Source organism: Lipomyces doorenjongii (genome assembly GCF_038497915.1).
Source record: "Lipomyces doorenjongii strain NRRL Y-27504 unplaced genomic scaffold V1508scaffold_18, whole genome shotgun sequence".
Classification (NCBI taxonomy): domain Eukaryota; kingdom Fungi; phylum Ascomycota; class Lipomycetes; order Lipomycetales; family Lipomycetaceae; genus Lipomyces; species Lipomyces doorenjongii.
This window is the reverse complement of record NW_027118085.1, coordinates 242,206-260,000: the sequence shown is the minus strand read 5'-3', so window position 1 is coordinate 260,000 and position 17,795 is coordinate 242,206. Positions and strand designations below refer to the sequence as shown.

The window sequence follows — 17,795 nt, the reverse complement described above, 5'->3', positions numbered from 1 at the left end:
TAAATAAGTTTGGACATATATAACAGTCTTAACAGGCAACAGTTATAGTAATATGTGCGGTATAGTATGTGGTTGAATCGTGAGGACAATGGTATTCGTGAGTTCCTGTGTGTCGGTCTAGTAGCTCGCTTAACGGCTCGCGGAGTTCTATAGCGTGCATCTTGATGACGATTGCTTCCCCTGGCCAAGACAGCCTGTTGGTGCTCATCAGTTACTCCCCGGCGGTTGTCCACCCACTGGCTCCACGTTTCGTCTTGTATTAGTTCTAATTTTTTTTCTCTGTATACCGGCCCAAGTCTTGCCTTTTCCGCTCTTCCAAAGCAACCCCGCAATGTCCCCATTATCAACCACTGTTCCTCTCTTCTCTGTACAGCCGACCTTCCTCGATGTGTTAGCCGACGTCCAGTCAGGCAACACCCCAAAAGATAGCTTCTACATCTCCTGCTTCGTCAGTAATAAGTCAGTACACGGGACTGTCGACGTATACCGTTCCGGATCAGAAGTCGTCTTGCGCGGAAAGGACGGCTTTGATGTCCAAGTGGGAAATCACAAGGTACGGTCGTCCCTTTTGCCAACCGTTGATCTGGTGCTAATTTATAGACAGCCTACGCTAACTGTTTCGTGCCCGGAGCTAAATGTCTCAAATGTCCTCATCAAGTCTCCAAAATCCCAGATAACCGTGCATAATCGTAAGTGTTGTATAATATGTGCTGAACGGAGTAACCTAAGACTGGGCAGCGACAGGCATAGAAACGTTCGACATCTCGCCACAGGGCGAGCTCTACGTAGTTGGAGGTCCAAATGGGGAGCTATCACTGAGTTCAATAACAGACGACGGTGCGTTCACCAGGACGCTGGACGGGCATTTGACGTATGTCACTAAAGTCCTCTTTTTTCCGTCTGGCCACGTCGTTCTGAGTGCCGGTGGAGACATGCAGATCAAACTGTGGAGCGCAGCAGATGGGTCAAATCCTCGGACTTTTCTCGGCCATAAGCGGGCTGTGACTGACTTAGCCATGATTGGGCGAGGTCGTAATTTTTTATGTAAGTTACCTGGAGTGCTCTGTCCTTTCGCGCGAAGTACTGACTGGATTATAGCGGCTTCCAAAGATGGCACGGTGAAGCTATGGTAATCATTGATGATTTAACTCTTTCCACCTCCTGTACTTACATTTATATTTAGGGAATGTGGTAGCGGCAGTTTAATCCACTCGTTCACAAACCCACTAGACATTCCAATAGAACCCACGACGATGGCGGTTTCGAAGCGGTATGATGGCATATCAGCAGCGTCGTCGTCACCGCTAGAGTTTGAAACGGACGACAAGTTATTGACAATTGGATACGACAATGGCGACATCGCTATATATGGTCTGTCGACCAAGAACGTGCTGGCGTCGATACCGACGAAAAGCGTGGATAGTGAGATTTCGAATATCAATGTCGTCGATGACCGGATCTTTGTCGCTCGGGGGAAGAACTCCGAGATATGGGACCTTAGATCCCTAACAGTCCCGTTAGAAACTATAAGTCTGCCGTCACCAGTCGTCGGTATGGGCGCGTCCGCTGCCAATTCAGTTGCATTTGCGACTCAGGTTGGCACACCAGTCGTATTTGAGGATCATAAAGTATCGTATTACGCTGCCGGATTTGGCGACAGCACAGTCATTGGTGTTAAATGGAGCCGGTCGGATGGCATTTACTTTGCTGGGAAAAACGGGAGCATTAAACGGTATTAAGGCATTTTCTATGTAAATACTTGCTAAATTCATTAGTAGTCACTTAATATTAAGCGACCAAATATTCACTGGGTAAAAACATGGAAGTATGTTGATCAAAGTATAGTACAACTACAGCTATTGCACAAACCCAGTCTATGTAAATGACGCCGCTAATTTTCAACGCCAAGTTTTCGCTTGTCGCCTACTCGCTGCGACGGTGTTACCCCGAGGTTGTCATCCGTAAGTCGCCGCTCTCGGTCCCGTTCCCTGTTCCGTCTGGCATCTTCCTCCTGTCGGTTTCTCCGCTTCCAAGATTCGCGGATCCTCAAATGGGCGTCTAATAATTCCTGTTTCGTTACTCCATCTTTCACCGACATGACAATCTTCTCCACGATTGAGATGTGGTTCGGTGTGGGCTTATCGTCCCTAAACCGCAGATATCTCCACGCATTCCGTTCCCGATCCAGCACACACTCAACTATCCGTTCATCCAGTGGTTCCTTTAGAGCTTTCAATTCGTCCCACTCTTCGGGTGTTAAGTACAACTCCCCATACGGCTTATACGTCTTATCCCCACACCAAACTGACAAAATCGTAGTCGGCTGCGCGTCGTAGTCAATATACGAATCATTCTGCTCGTCCTCGTCCGTGAAAATCGGAAAGTGGAGTGTCAGTCTGAAATCGATAGAATTCTCCTCCGCAGGCTTCCACTTGAGGATTTTCTCGTCCGTGCCGAAGACGTATGGCATGAGCCGTGACGTGAAAATAAGACCGTCTGTGCCATGCTTAAGGTTGGGAATAATTTCGTTCCAGAGCTGCGGTAAGGCGTATGACACTTGCATGTTCTTGAATTCGATTAAGAACGGAAAATATTGGACTTCCTCTGGGAATTGCTTGCACAGCGCCTCATAGGGCTTGTAAACAAGCTCTCTGAAATACCCTAGCCGTTTGTCCAGTGTTCGTTCCGTCAGCAATTTCCCATCAATAACCAATGAATCGAAAACCAAGAATTTCATGAGCTCTTGTCCATTGCCCATGTCGTCGATGATCAATTCGCCGTCCACCAAGCAATCGGTATGGAACTTTTGAATGTCGTCCTGTAGAGGAAAATGTAGTCCCTGAATATAGTAAAAATCGTTTTTCCGGTCAATAAGGTATGTTGCCTCCGCGCCATTTACTGCTGTAAAGTACATCAGACATCGAATCCCATCTGATTTCTCGCACACAAAGTAACTATGGCTACGTCAGTCATTCCGACGTTCGAATCCAATAAGAAACAATCCAACGTACTCTTCCCTCTCTAAATTCTCTATGATATGCCTTTTCAAAAACGACACAGGCTGTGCACCGGGAAATGAGGTACTATGTCGCTTCAACAAACGCGCGACCTCAAGTCGTAAGCCTTCCGCGTATTGCGGAGGCGCCTTGTCGCCCGGGATGGCTGGGACAGAACCTGGCATGTAAGCAAGGCTTCTACCGCTTAAGCTCTGTCAACGAAATCAGGATAAGAAGTATGTATGGTGTGATTGCAAATGCGTCGCAGTGTGGACAAATGCGGATTGACAGGCCGAAATCCGCAGTTATTGTAACAAACTCGTCAAAGTGCGTGTGCTGTCTGTTGCAAAGACAATAATTACTTTCGAGGTGAAGGAGAAATTGAAGGAATTTGCAAGTTGGGGCATCGCCAGTTACAAGGCGGCAGTGGGGGATGCAGCTGTGGTCGTCGAAAATCAGGAGGCTCATCATCACCAAGGGTGCAAATAATAATGGTGCATCCTGTAGGGACGATGCTCTGAACCTAAAATCGTAGCTCCACGCCAACCTTTTACGAAACCCGTCGACTCTAACAGTAACGATATCCGGTGAATGGTACACTTCCATACAGCTTACACAAATAGTACTTGATATTTATTTAGTATTGTGCAATGTCGACTCCGAAATTTGGTGGGCTGAAGATACAAAAGAAAACACATCAAGTACAGTCAACCAGCATATCAAGCAACGCCAGGCAAGAACAGAAACGCTCCATTTTTGGCTACGATCCTCTAGAAGACGATGATGATGAAGGGATTGACTCTAGCGATGTTAAGCCACCTGAGCCAGATCGACGTCTGAAACTGCCGTCTCGAAACAGTACGACTGAATATGCCCGGAACCGCGTTAACACCGACATTGTCGCCCAATCTATGCGGAATACTCAGGTCGCGGAAACGTATGGGACTGAGGACGCATCGATATATGCGTACGATGAGATCTACGATAACATGAAAGCAGCCGAGAAGTCTGTTCGTGCGGAACTGACCGGTGACGGCGAGAAAAATAAAGAGCGACAGTCGAAGTATATTGAGAATTTGCAGGAGTCTTTGAAAGTGCGTACGCAGGACCGTATGATGGCGAGGGATCGATTAAATAAAAGGGAGCGTGAAGAAGAGGGTGACGAGTTTGCTGGTGCGCAAGTGTTTGAGTCTGCTGCGTATAAGAAGCAGAAAGCAGAGATCGAACGAATGAAGAAGGAAGAGGAGGAGAAAGAAGGTACGCAAAGTTTACCTTAGCCCGCGTCTCAAACCGGTACTGACCAAGTGCTACAGAAAAGGAGAAGAAGGACAAACGAAGGGGTTTATCTACAATCTACCATAAGGTATTGTCACAAAGTGAGGGTGCACATGAAGTCCAAGTCAGAGCTGCTGCGGCGGCGGCTGCAGTTCAAGCATCTCTGAAAAGTGCTCCAGTTAAAGAGACCAGGAAGCAAGAGGACAAAAGGACCTAAGTATGTTTCTATGATCGATGCGGGACTGTGGGATTCAAAAATGTTACCGGAACCTGCTGCGTGGCAGCCCCGATAACTCTGCAAAGTCAAGTAACCTGTTTACGAAGAATCTTCTTGATGGTCAAGTCGTAAGTGTACATACATTAAGCCGGTTGCTATTTTGCATTGCGACAGTGATTTATTGACAATCAAACCCTACCGCCGATACTTCTTTTCAATAAATGACTGACAAGCCAGCGGCATCTCGAAGGACACCATAAGTTGACGTAGTGTCAGCGCTTATGCCCATCCCCTCTTAGACGTGACGCAAGAACCTTCGCCGCAATCTCGGTAACGGGGAGGGTAATTCCAGAGGTCTTGGCAAGGCTCAGAGCATGTCTATGATTGTTAGCATTAGTGCTGGCATGTAAACCTGCGACAACCTAGTATATATGAGAAAGATTAAAGAACACGCACCTGGCATCTTTAGCAGCGAGATCATCGGCGAAGAGCGGCTGCTCACGAACGTAATCGCCAGTCGTCAATCTCTTGCTGTAAGGCAAACAAGGCGACCGGCCAAACAAGGCAGCAATGAACTTCTCAAAGTTCTCAGGTCCAAGGCCAGACTTTGTGCCAGAGGTTGAGCCAGGGTCGGAAAGTTTCGCCAGCACCATATTGCGCTGTTGGCGTTTGCGACGAGTTTGGGCATGTCCATGCTCGGTCGTACTGTTTATGACTATTATGTTTGCTTATGATGTATTTTTGTTCGTCTTGTCTTAGTTTGTTGGAGCTGCTAAGATACGAGAAGTAGCGACCTGGCGGTCATAAAATGAGGGGAATGTCCTTGCTGTCAGGTAACGGAAACTTCTTGTTCGTATTGCTCTCCACTCCAAGTCCTTGCCCGAAAGCGTCCAGCCAGCCTAGCCTTAGCTGGTCTTGTGAATGATGGAGCGACAAGAGGCTATCACAGTATCTAATACCGGCGACTACTGGCAGAGGTATGGACCGGGTACGGGGCTCGCGCGTATTCTCGAGGCTAGACCTGCGGGAGCGTATAACACAGTCAGAATCGCTGAAGGACACGAATGGAAAGCGGTTTCCAAGACTCGGTTCGGACAGTACACTTAGTGATGCCTTTTGCTCCTGCCACCTTCCCGAACCTCATGAATGACGTCCTGCATGAGTTCTTGGACGTGTTTACATGATTCTCGTGTTTTTTGCGGGATCTGGAATCACACAAACGACATGTACGACAGATCCTAGAGAAGTTGATGGCGAATTACCTCTATTTGACGGGGAAAAAGGGCGTGTTCCGTGTCGAAAGAACCGACTTTTTTTTTTTCAGATATACCGTATCGACAACGGAAGTGGAGATGTTACGCGCAATCCAGGCGTGGCCGGCGCCGGCGCCCTCTTAACCTACAGGGTCTACAGCGCTTCTTGGCATTACCAAGCCTTCGCACCATTGTGGAAAATGGGAGCGCTATTCGTCTTCACGACCGCAATGGAAGCGGCATTTGGACTTCAGGCCCAAATGGAGACTAATAGGATACTTGTAGCTAGCTGCAAATGTCTACCTTACCATTTGGATTCTAATTTGGCCACAGTTTGGCGCGATGCCACCTAAACGTATCGACGATGTACGATAGTGACGCGATGCTGCTTCGGAGTATGGTGAGTACTATATAAGGTCTCAAGAACACCAAGATGAACGAATCGACGGACTTAACCTAACAATGCCGACCCAATCCCGATCTCGCATGTTTCATCACACATCACCCCCGATTTATTCGCCTCTTGGCGCGTTGGTCCAGGCTAGCCGTAGCCTTAGCCTTAGCTAGTCATGTGATATTATATTCCCTTTGTTACACCTAATTTATAACATTGTCGCCGCTATATATATGGGGCTGGAACACCCCAACCTACCACTCTCTCACACCATATACTGCCCATGCGTAAAGAGGAACCATGTCTACTCCATTTCACGTATACGACACTTGATCCTGTATTAAATATGGTAGCACATCCGCCTAACTCGTTTCGCGATGATGCGACGCCCAACATATCCTCTGTCACCTTTACTAAGTTATCAATTTCGATCATGCTGCATTGGTCGTGTGCCCTGATGTAGGTATACAAACAATATTCGTATGCTGAGTCGTTCGGCTCATAGTAAAAGCACCGCATGTCACATACTCTGCACGAATCCCTTGAGATATACTGCGAATAGTACTTGCTAGATAGACTACTTATGATATAGCTGAGTGTTCAGGCCAAGAACAATGTGAGTGGACACAAAGCATATAAACATAGTGCATCTCCAAGGAAAGGAGAAAATCATAAGTTCAGGGTTTCAAAAATTGAAATAGGAGCGACAATTATTTTGGCGAGCAAAGATCGCGCGATATGGAATGGTTCCGCTCTTTCCATTTCAGACCTTGGGCCTCATCAGACGCTTAAGTACGCAGTGGGATATACAAGATTTCGAAAAAAGTATTCCTGACCCAGTGGGACAGACAAAGCAGAATGCAAGTAACCGGATAAGGCTAGCGCACGCAAGTGTTTCAGTCTACGGCGTAATAGATGCAGAATTTCGAAAGAGGAGGAGAGGGAAGGTTCACAGAGTTTACCTTAACCCGCGTCTCAAACCGCTACTGACTAAGTGCTACAGAAAAGGAGAAAAAGACAAACGAAGGGGTTTGTCTACAATCTACCGTAAGGTATTGTCACAGAGTGAGGGTGCACATGAAGTTCACGTCAGAGCTGCTGCGGCGGCGCTGCAGCTCAAGCATCTCGCCAAAGTGCCCCGGTTCAAGAGACCAGGAAGGAAGACGACAAAGGGACCTAAGGGAGATTTGCATAATCTACCGATGGGGGACTGGTGGACAGAAAATGTTTTCACGGAAACTGCTACCGATAACTCTGCCAGCCAAGTTACCTGTTTATTTCGAATCTTCTTGATGAGGTCAAGTCGTAAGTGTTCGTTACATTAAGCCGGTTGCTATTTTGCATTGCGATAGTGATTTATCACATTCAAAATCCCACCGCCGCTTACTTCTTGTCAATAAATGGTAAGCCAGCGGCCTCTCGAAGGATACCATAAATAGACGTAATGTCGCCGCTTACGCCCATCTCCTCCTTGACGGACGCAAGATGCTTCGCCGCAATCTCGGTAACGGGGAGGGTAGTTCCAGAGGTCTTGGCGAGGCTCAGAGCATGTCTATGATTGTTAGCATTAGTGCTGGCATGTAAACCTGCGACAACCTAGTATATATGAGAAAGATTAAAGAACACGCACCTGGCATCTTTAGCAGCGAGATCAACGGCGAAGAGCGGCTGCTCCCGAACGTAATCGCCAGTCGTCAATCTCTTGCTGTAAGGCAAATAAGGCGACTGGCCAAACAAAGCAGCAATGAACTTCTCAAAGTTCTCAGTTCCAAGACCAGACTTCTCGGCAAGGACGTGACCTTCAGACAAAGCCTCAACCATACCAAGAATGATAGTGTTTCCGGTGATCTTGAGGGTCAACGCCTTGCCAACGTCAGGATCGTCCGAGAGGTCGATAACTTGTCGTCCCATAACACCAACGAGATATGGTCGAATCGTGTCAATAGCAGCCTTAGATCCAGAGGTAACGAAGATGAGAGCACCAGCAGCGGCGGCGGCGGGAGCGCCAAAGACTGGTGAGGCAACGAACTCAGCACCAGCCGCCTTGGTAACTTTCTCGAGCTGACGGGTGGTGTCGGGGTGAATTGTGCTGCATTCAGAGAACACTTTGCCTTTCACACCACCGGGAATCTTAAGGGCGATATCGTAGACACCAGTAATTGCGTCGTCGTTGCTAACGCAAGAGAATATAATATCTGACTTGCTGACAGCGTCTTCGATTGAGGGAGCGACAGTAATATTTTTCCCCGCCGCAAACGCCTCCGATTTCTTGGTAGAGCGATTCCAGATGATGAGGGGAGAGTCCAGGTTTCCTTTCGCGGACAGGTTGTGGATCATACCCTGCCGCACATCAGCTCAGTTCATTATGAGATGCGTCAATTCGCCCCCTGATTTAATTCTCGAGAATATTAAAAAAATCGAGGATATGTAGTGCCACAATCCAATCACTGCGACGATAACATCATGAAAAGGCAATTTACCTGACCCATATTCCCCAACCCCAAGAACGCGACTTGAACCATTTTGCCTGAATTGCTGATTGTAACGTTATATTCTTGGTCTGGTTTCGTAATGGAGGATGTATAGAGCGATTTCGAGAAGCGCGCTTGGAGGTACAAGACGAGTGGAATTATATAGTCGAAGCCGGTAGGGTACGCTAGGGAGTCACGGAAACTCGGAGTCAGGGAGTGGTTACGCGAACTGACGACGATCGTCGGCCGAAGAAGGTTTCGGAAAGACGTAGTGAGAGTACGACGAGCTTGTTGCCGGATATAGCAATCCAATTTCAATGAGGAAGGTCTGCTACCCTTCATCTATGCACTTGACGAAGGGGGGTTAATGGGAACGTTGGTCGAGTGCGAAAAGAGTGCCTTTACAACAATTACGACAGGGATGGCCCTCTAACTAGGCGATCGTCCTGACGAGCATAAAGACCCTCACGTCTAAGCCAGTACATTAGGAAACCGGTAATCCCCCGAGTATGTATCATACCGAGAACCGCTGATTGTGTCGTTTGTCCGTTTGTTAGAGCAAGTCGTTGATTGTGGGCAAATATTGAGTGCGAGCGGAAGTAAAAATCACAACCATCTCGTATAATGTTTGACTTGAATAAAATAGGACCTGTGTGTTTCGCTGTAGAATATTTTGGCATGGATATGCATCTCGCTCTTTTTTTGTTTAGTACTACTATGTTGGTTTGTATGGAGACGGAGGCCACTCTTCAGCGCATGCCCATGCAGTCGCGAGCTAAATTCCGGACAATAATGTAGTCAGAATAATACGCAGCGGACTCCAGCGAATGGCCCAAGCGAATCAGGACTTGGATTATAATACACGAAGAGTGAGTTGTGCAGTGGACGTTGGTGAGGTCAGAGGCAGGAGATGACGTTAAACATTAGCAGGGTGTAGCTAGACTTAATGAAAAATCACTTCGACTTCATAGAGAAACGACAACAGGATTAGAATTGCGCAATTGTTAAGAAGCCGCGGACGGGGCCGTAAAGATGCTATGATAGGACATGCTAGCCAGTGAACTTAGCTAGAACTGTGAGCAATCTGCCTTTGCAGCAACTATTTTGAACCCGCAGGTTTTACACACAGCTGTCAGCGGACCGATCGGTTTTGGCACGAGAGAGACATGCTTACAGCAATATCAAGGATTTGACTCGGTCAACCTAGCTGCCATTGTTCTATCTGTATTGCTAGTTGATTGTGATCTAACTAACACCCAAATAGGAAGTGTGTAATAACTATGAACGTTCAGTGTGAAGCATATTACTACAGAACTCATATAGCGGACTAAATGGAACCGGTTCGTGACAACTCAAATTTGAAATCAATTGAGCAACGGGTTTAACCGTCGCACTCTAGCTTTAGTACCTCTTGGAGATATGTACTGAATGTTTGTATGGACAAAGCGAGGCGGAGCCGGGTATATCCGACAGAAACTACGGTGGCACTGAGATAAGGCGGCGCCGCAGATAACGTTGTGGTCCTGAAGCTCTGTTGGAACAACAGGGTAACTCATTTTGAAGAAACTCAGGAGTGAGTTGTCTTTCGGTTACTCATGTTCCGGTCAATAGCTCCAAAGTCCTTTGCGAGGCCCCGTTGTCGACTACCTTCCTCTTCACTCTATCGCCGTTGGTGTTTCTATCTTTCACTAAAGGCCTTGTCGACCACGATTTTGACAAACTCCTGGCGGTGAATTTCCCCTCACAGTTTTCGAGAAACACTTGTTCCAACCACCTGCTGGATCTATTCACTGCATGACTGGTAATTAATCTACTTGTTCTTCGTCTGCGGTGCGCTAATTTAACCACATCTAGTAGGGATACTACATTGAAATCGTAATCGACATGGCCGACCAGGACACCTTTCACGACACCAGCTCGGAAATGCGGGACCCTCTATCAACAGATGCTGAGCCGGAGCCAGAGCCTATCATTCCTATCGCTTATGACACGCGACCGTTTACGCGGCAGTTGCGGTTAAATCCGGCCGAAATGAATGAGCCAGCATCTGACACTGACAATGACTCGTTAGCCATTGAACTTGAAACTGATGCTGAGAGTGACGAGGATGATTTGTTCCCCCGCAAGAGCGTCACCGAGGACTCCCCTCTCATGGTAAATAATGACGGTAGTGACTACGACACGTCTAAGTTACCCGCGGACTATATTAGTCCTCTTTCACCAAATTGGAGACCTACTCTGCGCCTTCGGCTAATTCAGTTGGTTACCTGCACTAACGTTTTCCTTATGGGTTGGGACTCTAGTTGCACTGCGTCTACGTATGCTCTCATCGGCTCTGAGTTTCATGCCGCCAATAACGTAAGTTGGATAAGTACTTCATATCTTATCACGTCTACTGCCTTTCAGCCACTGTATGGCCGGTTTTCAGATATTGTGGGCCGCAGAGTATGTTTCTTGTTTGCCATCAACATTTTCTTCTTCGGCACTCTCGGCTGCTCCATGGCTACCTCGCTTTTCACCCTTAATATTGCCCGAGCTGTTACTGGTATTGGCGGTGGTGGCTTGGTGACTCTCGGCACGATTATCTTATCCGATATGGTTCCTTTCAGACTCAGAGGCATATATCAGTCTGCTATCAACTTCTGCTGGGGTTTCGGTAGCATTACCGGTGCATCGACTGCTGGTGCCATTGCAGATGCCTTTGGATGGCGATTCGTTTTTATTTTCCAGCTTCCAATTTTCCTTGTCTCGATCATCCTCGGATATTTGTATATTATCAACCCTCCCTTTACTGGCTTGACCACACAGAAAGCCATCCAGAATATTGACTTTGGTGGCAGTGTCACTCTAGTCTTTGGTCTAGCCAGTTTGCTTGCATGTCTCAGCATGGGTGGTAACGAATACGCCTGGTCGGATAGTAAGGTCATTGGCTTCGGCGTTGCGGCTGTGGTTCTGCTCTCGGCATTTGTCTTTATTGAGGGCAAGGTTGCTAGAATGCCTGTTATGCCATTAAGGATTCTCAAAGGTAGATTGCCAGTCAGCAGCTTGTGTACTACTTTCTTTACTGGTCTTGCCAACAACTCGGTAGGTTGATATTTCAACTATAGTCGAATTATCTTAGCTAACGGGCTTAGCAACTTTTTATGCTTCCTCTCTATTTCCAGTCCGTTAATCTGGACACCGCTGCAGTTGCCGGTGCCCGACTTATCGTTCCATCGCTTGTCGGTATCGTCGGGTCTATTGCTACTGGTGTCATCATGTCTCGGTGGGGTCATCTGTCGAAACTTATGAAGATTGGAACGCTTATTATGTTGACTGGATGCATTCTCGTTTCTACGTTTGGTCCGAACACGCCCACTTGGAAGTACGTCACCTTTATGATGCCTACGCAATTCGGAAACGCTATCTTGATGCCTGCAGCCCTGTTTAGCATGCTCGCCCACTTCTCCCGTGTTGACCATGCCGTTGCTACCGGAACTTGCTATCTTATCCGTTCGATCGGTCTTGTCTTGGGTGTTTCCGTCTCAAATGCCATCAACCAGAACTCTCTCTCGACTATCCTTCCACGCGTCCTCGCTAATACACCCAATGGAGATGAGATTGCCGAGCTAGTGATCCACTCAGTCACAGCCATCAAGACACTTCCCTTCGAAACCCGCGAACTTGTCGTTATGGGATATACAACTTCCCTCCGCCGCTGCTTCCAAGCTTCGGCGTTGTCGTGCTCTATTGCACTCTTTGCATCCATGTTTTGCACTGCATCAACTTTGCATAGAAAGGAGGACGATGAAGAAGAGACCGCGACGACTGTGCCTACGAACACCGAAGAGGAGTTCGTATAAGCGTTGATAAAGCATCTTTGAACGAATGTCATTAATATAGAATATAGTACGCATTCCTGCGTTTTCCTGTGGCATTTATATACGTGTTTGTTGAAAAAGCTGATGGGCAGGAGTTTTAATTTTTTTGGTTTTAACAAAATATACATGGGGCTTGTGGAGGAAGTTTTGTAAATGAATTATATACTGAGATCCCATTTTTGAAATCCATGCAACCGCGTCTCTGTTAAATTGCATTGCTTCTATGGACTGTAACAAGAGGCCCATTGAAGGCTGAAAAGATAGATTTCAAGTTCACTTGCTAGACGAGAACAAGTAGTAGACGTCGGCAAAAATATTACGAGCTGCTAAGCAAAATTGACGATCGGCTCGAGCGATATTTCTGATCGCGAAAAGGCAATAAAACAAATTCGTTTATATTTATACACCATAGTCAAAAACCCAGCAAAAATGAGTGCTAAATGGCGGCCAATTTATTCAAGCTTTGTCCACCTAATGCCGTGAAACATGAATTAGCTTCACTTGTCTACTGCTTCTTTCTCATTCTGTCGGCGACCAAATATTCAATTAAGTATGCCAGCTCAGTCATCCTTGCCTCCATTCTCTTCCGCAGCTCAGAATAAGTATAGTCCGGGATCTTCTTCTCAGGCAATGGTCGTTCATTGCCCAGAATGTCAACAATAATGGCCTTGCCCTCTAACACATTCGGTGCCTGGTTCTCTGCTGCTGGAATATTTCGTGATACACAACCCTTGATGAATGAATTAATTTCGGAAAAACTCTTGGATACTGATGGATGTGTTTTTCCAAGGAGGTGGAATACATGTGGGAGCCTTTCGTGGTAGTAGACGTAGGTTGGGTTACCAGATTCTTTGTAGAACCTCGATAACAGGACTAGAACATTGTTAGCTCAAAGGTACCTACAACAAGCACAAGCGCAATATACGTCCAGAATCGCGCAGTCGTTCTTCCGACAATATAATGGATAACGGGCATGATCCCTTCCAGCTTGGAGTAGTAATCGGGGACGCCAAAGGATGTAAAATGGCGTTATTTTCGGCGTAGTGCTATACCACGTAAGTCAATCATTGCTGTTACCACAATCGGGGCAAACATCAGACAAACCCAGTATCGGCCATTTTTAGCTGGCCACGCTTCGCTAGGTTTCAGTTTAGGGTAGAAGTTGGCAGGCGGAATGTAATCGAACTGCTCAATTATCTTGGAACTCTCTGACGGCATGCATCGAGTCATGTCGACCCACGGTGAAATAACGACCGCGCCAACCGGAATTGGGAGACAGGAGGATGCGTCATCACCATATAGAATAACATTGAGAGCTGAAAGAACGAGACAACCGCCCGAGGAATCTCCTGCGAAAACGATACGCGATGGTGGTACTTTGAGAGTCTCAACGATGTAGAAGTAGCTCACAAGGAAGTCGGTTAAAGCGGCAGGCAGCTGTAAGAGTTTAGAATCTTTGAAATAGGCTAATGATCAATAAAGCAATACATACAGGATTTTGAGGCGACAAGCGATAGTCTAGAGAGAGGACGGTGACCTGCGCGCTCTCCGCGAGCTGGCCGGTGAGAAATCTGTAGCTGTAAATAATCAACGATATCGAACACACTAATTGGGTAACATACCTGTGAGCAGCTGCTGAGCCAAGATAATGAGCACCACCATGTGCATAAATAACCACCACGTCATCATCGGCTGGGATAAATGCTTTAGACATGTCAGAACGCTTCTTGATAACCCATTCTGCTGGCACTTCTACAACTGTAGGATCGGGAATAGTGGGTTCAGCCAGCCCAGCTTCCTTTGTGAGCCTGTCAATTGCAGTTTTAATCTTGCGCTCAAGGAATACAATATCATTTTCTTCCTCAGGAACAGGAATGACAAATGGTAGTGCTTCTACTTCGTCTGACTGAAACGGGAGACCTTTCTTTGAGCCCTCTTGAACCTCTTCAACTGTCTTTCCTTCATGATGCATAAACCTACGCACAATTGATATCATCATGTGAGTACGAAGGTCCCAGCCGTGCACAGAATTTCTAAGATAGGCAGTATGCATGAAAGCCTCGAACATCAAATATGGTGCCATCTTTATAACTGGAAGTGCTTCCCTGAGCGATCGCCTCGGCTTCACCGTTCGCTTCTCACCGAAGCTCTCAGTTGCGATCTTGACGCTCGTTGTAGCTGCTGTTCCGGCTGGCATATCGACAACTCGCGTCACGACGGCAGCTTCAATAGGCAGCTCTGACCCCGTTGCGGTTTCAGCAGTGCTCCTCATCGCCCGTGATCAAGACGTAGTTGATTGCTAGGCGGCACCGCTGTGGCGACGCTGATATCAGTACACGACCTTTAGGACAATATCCTTACGAAACGATGTAATTAGAGAACCAAGTATACAGCAATCGAGCTCATGACCGTGTACTAGCCAGTGCGCTAAAGTGGCACTTCGGGTCTAGCAAAGGGCCGCTCACGTGTCCCTAAGATCAACCAGCGGATGGACCGCTGCCCCTGACAAAATTCGAACCTTAGCGGATTTGATAACTTTTTTGTTGACGATCAATTAAATGACTGACTGCAGTACACTGATTCAACAGCACATACTAGCATCATTCTAATGCAGATATTTAAAAAATGCGTCACAGACAGTCGAATCTGATACGTGAGAGATGTCACCTACAACCGGCTTCGAACTTCGTTAAATGTACACAGCCGTTCGCCATTGGAGTAATATGCGAGGATTACAGTTCAAAGTGCCAAGACGTCGACTAGGTGACTCGTCAAGAAAATAATAAAAGTACAAGTAGTATTGTCATACCGACATAAATGCAATGATACCGAGTAAATCCTGTAACAAAAAACCACGAAATTCCAACATTCGAGCAACAACACTTTTAATTCGCGCTACATCACAATGATAACCCAATCAGCTCACGTCCGCCATCTGTACATCACTGAGCGGTATCCCACATCCATGAGACTTTCCATCGGCGTATTGGTCGCGTTTCTTCGAGTTGCACGCACCGCCACCATGACTCCCTAACATTCTCCTCACTACCTATACTTTCGTATATATCACCAAGCAGTATCCATGCCTCTGAAGAGTCCCATCCTTCTAGCTTGGTAGTAGATTCCAGCAGTACAAATGCTCGGTCTCGTGCCATGGGCTGCTCTTTATCTGGTAGATTTAATAAGACAGTGGAAATACCAATGATTGCAGGAACATGATCGATAGACACTGTGAGCGCTGCTTCAAATGCTTCCATCGCGTCCACTGTTCGGCCTTGTGCATGCATTAAGAATCCACGCTATTCAGAGTCTTAGTAAATTTATGCCGAACTTGATTTCAACATACCTCAGTAAATGTGTCCTCTTTAGCGCCGCCTAGCTTTGTGGCTTCGGCAATTGCAGCAGCACATTCGTGCCATTTCTCTCTCCGTCGAAATAAGCCAGCGACTAGTAACCAGACTTCCCGGAGACACTGCATACTAATATTCTTCAGTTCAGTGTCATCAACACTTAGACTGTTGCGAAGAACACGATTGGCACCGCCCTTATTATTCTCTATAATACTCGCCGCAGTAATAGGCTGTCTCGATGACTTCGACGACATCCGAGATCGCAGAGACGCATCCGACAGTCTCCTCCTAATGGATTGCGGTAAAATTAGACTCTTTTTCGACAGTAGATTTCGAGATTTTGATGAAGTTATTCTCATATCAGCAAGGATGGCTGCAGGAATATTCGATGTGTTGGATATGAGATCTTGCGGAATATTATCGAGTATTTGTTTCTCCATATTCGAGACAGGCTTTCGGCCCGATGAATTAGATGTAGATGACGAGGTCGAAAATGGACTAGCGGTGGCGTCTCTGTGAAATTCATCGTCATCATCGTCGTCCACAATTGCTTCTCCTCTTTCTTGGCCATCGTGGGCAGTGACTGCAATAGCTGGAACTGGAACTGCAGGAACGATGTCGCGCCGTATTTCCTCCTTTTCCGATGGCTGGGGAAATGAAATTGCAGAAGTAGATGCTTCGTGTATCTGCGATTCAACCGTGTCTTCGTCCCAAGTAAATAGTTCATTATAAACAGCGAACAAACCGTCCGACACTTTTTCAAGAGCCGCCTGCGCGCCTTCAGTCATTTCGATTAATGCAATCTCTGTCATCCGTAATTGCAGTACCACTCTCTTGTCTGTTAAGGTCATGCGCCTTCGCTGCTCGCCTGTAGTATCTTGCACAGCGATTCTGCACACTTCTCGTGCTTCTAAGTGCTTCTCTCTTGCTGACAGAATCAACGCTAAAACATGGGCGAGTCCAAGATGAAGGGCATCGATTTGTCGAGCTTTCCGAGCTAACTCTTCCGCACCATCGAGATTATGATAAAACTCCGCAAGCAGCAGCGAGTACTCATACAATGCCTCGGTATTGTCCTCATCAAATGTCAAAGCGTTATCGAAAGCTAGTCGTGCCGACTCCGCATCCGCATCCCTTGCTGAGTTGTTAAGTGCTGACCGTGCAACGAGAATATATGCGGAACCGACTGCGGTCCATGCTGTCGACAAAATTTTCATTTTATTTTGCCCTAAATCTTCCCGAATACTGGTCTCTTTGTCCGCCACCAAGCTTGTTTGACCGTCCTCGGCTGCAGAAGCGATAACAATCCAACCTCGAAGTATTTCAGCATTTTCTTTAGCTTTTCGAGAATCTCGAACGTATCGCACTAACATCTGCAGACCCTCAGCCGCAGTCTCAACAGTTGTGTGCGCATTATCAACGTCAACAAATGCAGATCCCTTCTGCGCTCGCACCCGCCCCTTCTCGGCTAGATCAAGGTACGTTACTAGAGCGCGCTCCGCGTCTGTGTAATTTCCAAGTGCGGTGAGTACTTTCAGAAGACATCGAAGAATAGCCTGGCAATGATACGTCTTCGCTGCCGCCTTGTACAGGAAATCCGCTAGTGCTCTGGCATGCAGTCTGTCGTGCTGACCTCGGCGGATCCATGAAGCCACAGCCGATTCCGCGTACGATACAAGGTCCGCATCGTTGGGCTCGCCGGACCGCGGGAACTTTGCCGCCTTGAGTACTGCGGTCGCCGTAGCCGGATCAAACAACTGAGGCGGCATGAATAGCGGACTAATTGGGCCTATGATGGTTGTATGGTGAAGGACTTGCGGCACTCGATAGTCATGTACTCTGATTAGAAGTATGGGCCAGACCTGCAGCTGACTCCTTGTGAAGATATGTGGCTGGTAAACGGCTTCCTGTCGGATCCTGTGGCTTTACCGGTTCTTGTATGGGGTTAGGGACGTTTTGAGAAGTCAAAAATTTCGCCC

At 47.2% G+C, this 17,795-nt stretch overlaps 9 protein-coding genes across 9 annotated transcripts; 3 read left to right on the top strand and 6 right to left on the bottom strand.

The window, feature by feature from the left end:
- Window positions 1-7: 7 nt before the first annotated feature.
- V1508DRAFT_415774 (WD40-repeat-containing domain protein) lies at window positions 8-1,889 on the top strand. The gene is made up of 5 exons (XM_066940122.1): window positions 8-553; window positions 605-689; window positions 739-1,044; window positions 1,099-1,129; window positions 1,184-1,889. The coding sequence occupies exons 1-5, from the start codon at window positions 332-334 to the stop codon at window positions 1,737-1,739; spliced, it is 1,200 nt and encodes a 399-aa protein (XP_066796465.1). The 5' UTR covers window positions 8-331; the 3' UTR covers window positions 1,740-1,889.
- Window positions 1,718-3,446, bottom strand: V1508DRAFT_415770 (mRNA capping enzyme, catalytic domain-containing protein). The gene is made up of 2 exons (XM_066940121.1): window positions 3,012-3,446; window positions 1,718-2,954 (listed from the first exon to the last, which is right to left on the bottom strand). The coding sequence occupies exons 1-2, from the start codon at window positions 3,179-3,181 to the stop codon at window positions 1,892-1,894; spliced, it is 1,233 nt and encodes a 410-aa protein (XP_066796464.1). The 5' UTR covers window positions 3,182-3,446; the 3' UTR covers window positions 1,718-1,891.
- Window positions 3,447-3,646: 200 nt separating this feature from the next.
- V1508DRAFT_432072 (coiled-coil domain-containing protein 55-domain containing protein) lies at window positions 3,647-4,488 on the top strand (the record flags this gene model as incomplete). Its single annotated transcript, XM_066941945.1, has 2 exons — window positions 3,647-4,253; window positions 4,310-4,488. The coding sequence occupies 2 exons, from the start codon at window positions 3,647-3,649 to the stop codon at window positions 4,486-4,488; spliced, it is 786 nt and encodes a 261-aa protein (XP_066796463.1).
- A 137-nt stretch (window positions 4,489-4,625) lies between these two features.
- V1508DRAFT_461343 (uncharacterized protein) lies at window positions 4,626-5,141 on the bottom strand (the record flags this gene model as incomplete). Its single annotated transcript, XM_066942803.1, has 2 exons — window positions 4,626-4,866; window positions 4,945-5,141. The coding sequence occupies 2 exons, from the start codon at window positions 5,139-5,141 to the stop codon at window positions 4,761-4,763; spliced, it is 303 nt and encodes a 100-aa protein (XP_066796462.1). The 3' UTR covers window positions 4,626-4,760.
- A 1,106-nt stretch (window positions 5,142-6,247) lies between these two features.
- Window positions 6,248-7,041, bottom strand: V1508DRAFT_415766 (uncharacterized protein). Its single transcript, XM_066940120.1, has one exon. It carries the CDS (start codon window positions 6,652-6,654, stop codon window positions 6,361-6,363), a length of 294 nt encoding a protein of 97 aa, XP_066796461.1. The 5' UTR covers window positions 6,655-7,041; the 3' UTR covers window positions 6,248-6,360.
- A 477-nt stretch (window positions 7,042-7,518) lies between these two features.
- V1508DRAFT_396941 (NAD binding domain of 6-phosphogluconate dehydrogenase-domain-containing protein) lies at window positions 7,519-8,948 on the bottom strand (the record flags this gene model as incomplete). Its single annotated transcript, XM_066938126.1, has 3 exons — window positions 7,519-7,687; window positions 7,766-8,475; window positions 8,616-8,948. The coding sequence occupies 3 exons, from the start codon at window positions 8,946-8,948 to the stop codon at window positions 7,519-7,521; spliced, it is 1,212 nt and encodes a 403-aa protein (XP_066796460.1).
- Window positions 8,949-10,637: 1,689 nt separating this feature from the next.
- On the top strand, window positions 10,638-12,448 carry V1508DRAFT_353175 (major facilitator superfamily domain-containing protein; the record flags this gene model as incomplete). The annotated part of the gene is made up of 2 exons (XM_066936876.1): window positions 10,638-11,690; window positions 11,741-12,448. The coding sequence occupies 2 exons, from the start codon at window positions 10,638-10,640 to the stop codon at window positions 12,446-12,448; spliced, it is 1,761 nt and encodes a 586-aa protein (XP_066796459.1).
- A 183-nt stretch (window positions 12,449-12,631) lies between these two features.
- Window positions 12,632-14,925, bottom strand: V1508DRAFT_385106 (Alpha/Beta hydrolase protein). Its single transcript, XM_066937794.1, has 5 exons — window positions 14,089-14,925; window positions 13,959-14,037; window positions 13,571-13,903; window positions 13,392-13,512; window positions 12,632-13,339 (listed from the first exon to the last, which is right to left on the bottom strand). Exons 1-5 carry the CDS (start codon window positions 14,736-14,738, stop codon window positions 12,972-12,974), a joined length of 1,551 nt encoding a protein of 516 aa, XP_066796458.1. The 5' UTR covers window positions 14,739-14,925; the 3' UTR covers window positions 12,632-12,971.
- V1508DRAFT_415751 (uncharacterized protein) lies at window positions 14,926-17,700 on the bottom strand. Its single transcript, XM_066940119.1, has 2 exons — window positions 15,813-17,700; window positions 14,926-15,765 (listed from the first exon to the last, which is right to left on the bottom strand). The coding sequence occupies exons 1-2, from the start codon at window positions 17,583-17,585 to the stop codon at window positions 15,409-15,411; spliced, it is 2,130 nt and encodes a 709-aa protein (XP_066796457.1). The 5' UTR covers window positions 17,586-17,700; the 3' UTR covers window positions 14,926-15,408.
- Between the last annotated feature and the right edge of the window lie 95 nt (window positions 17,701-17,795).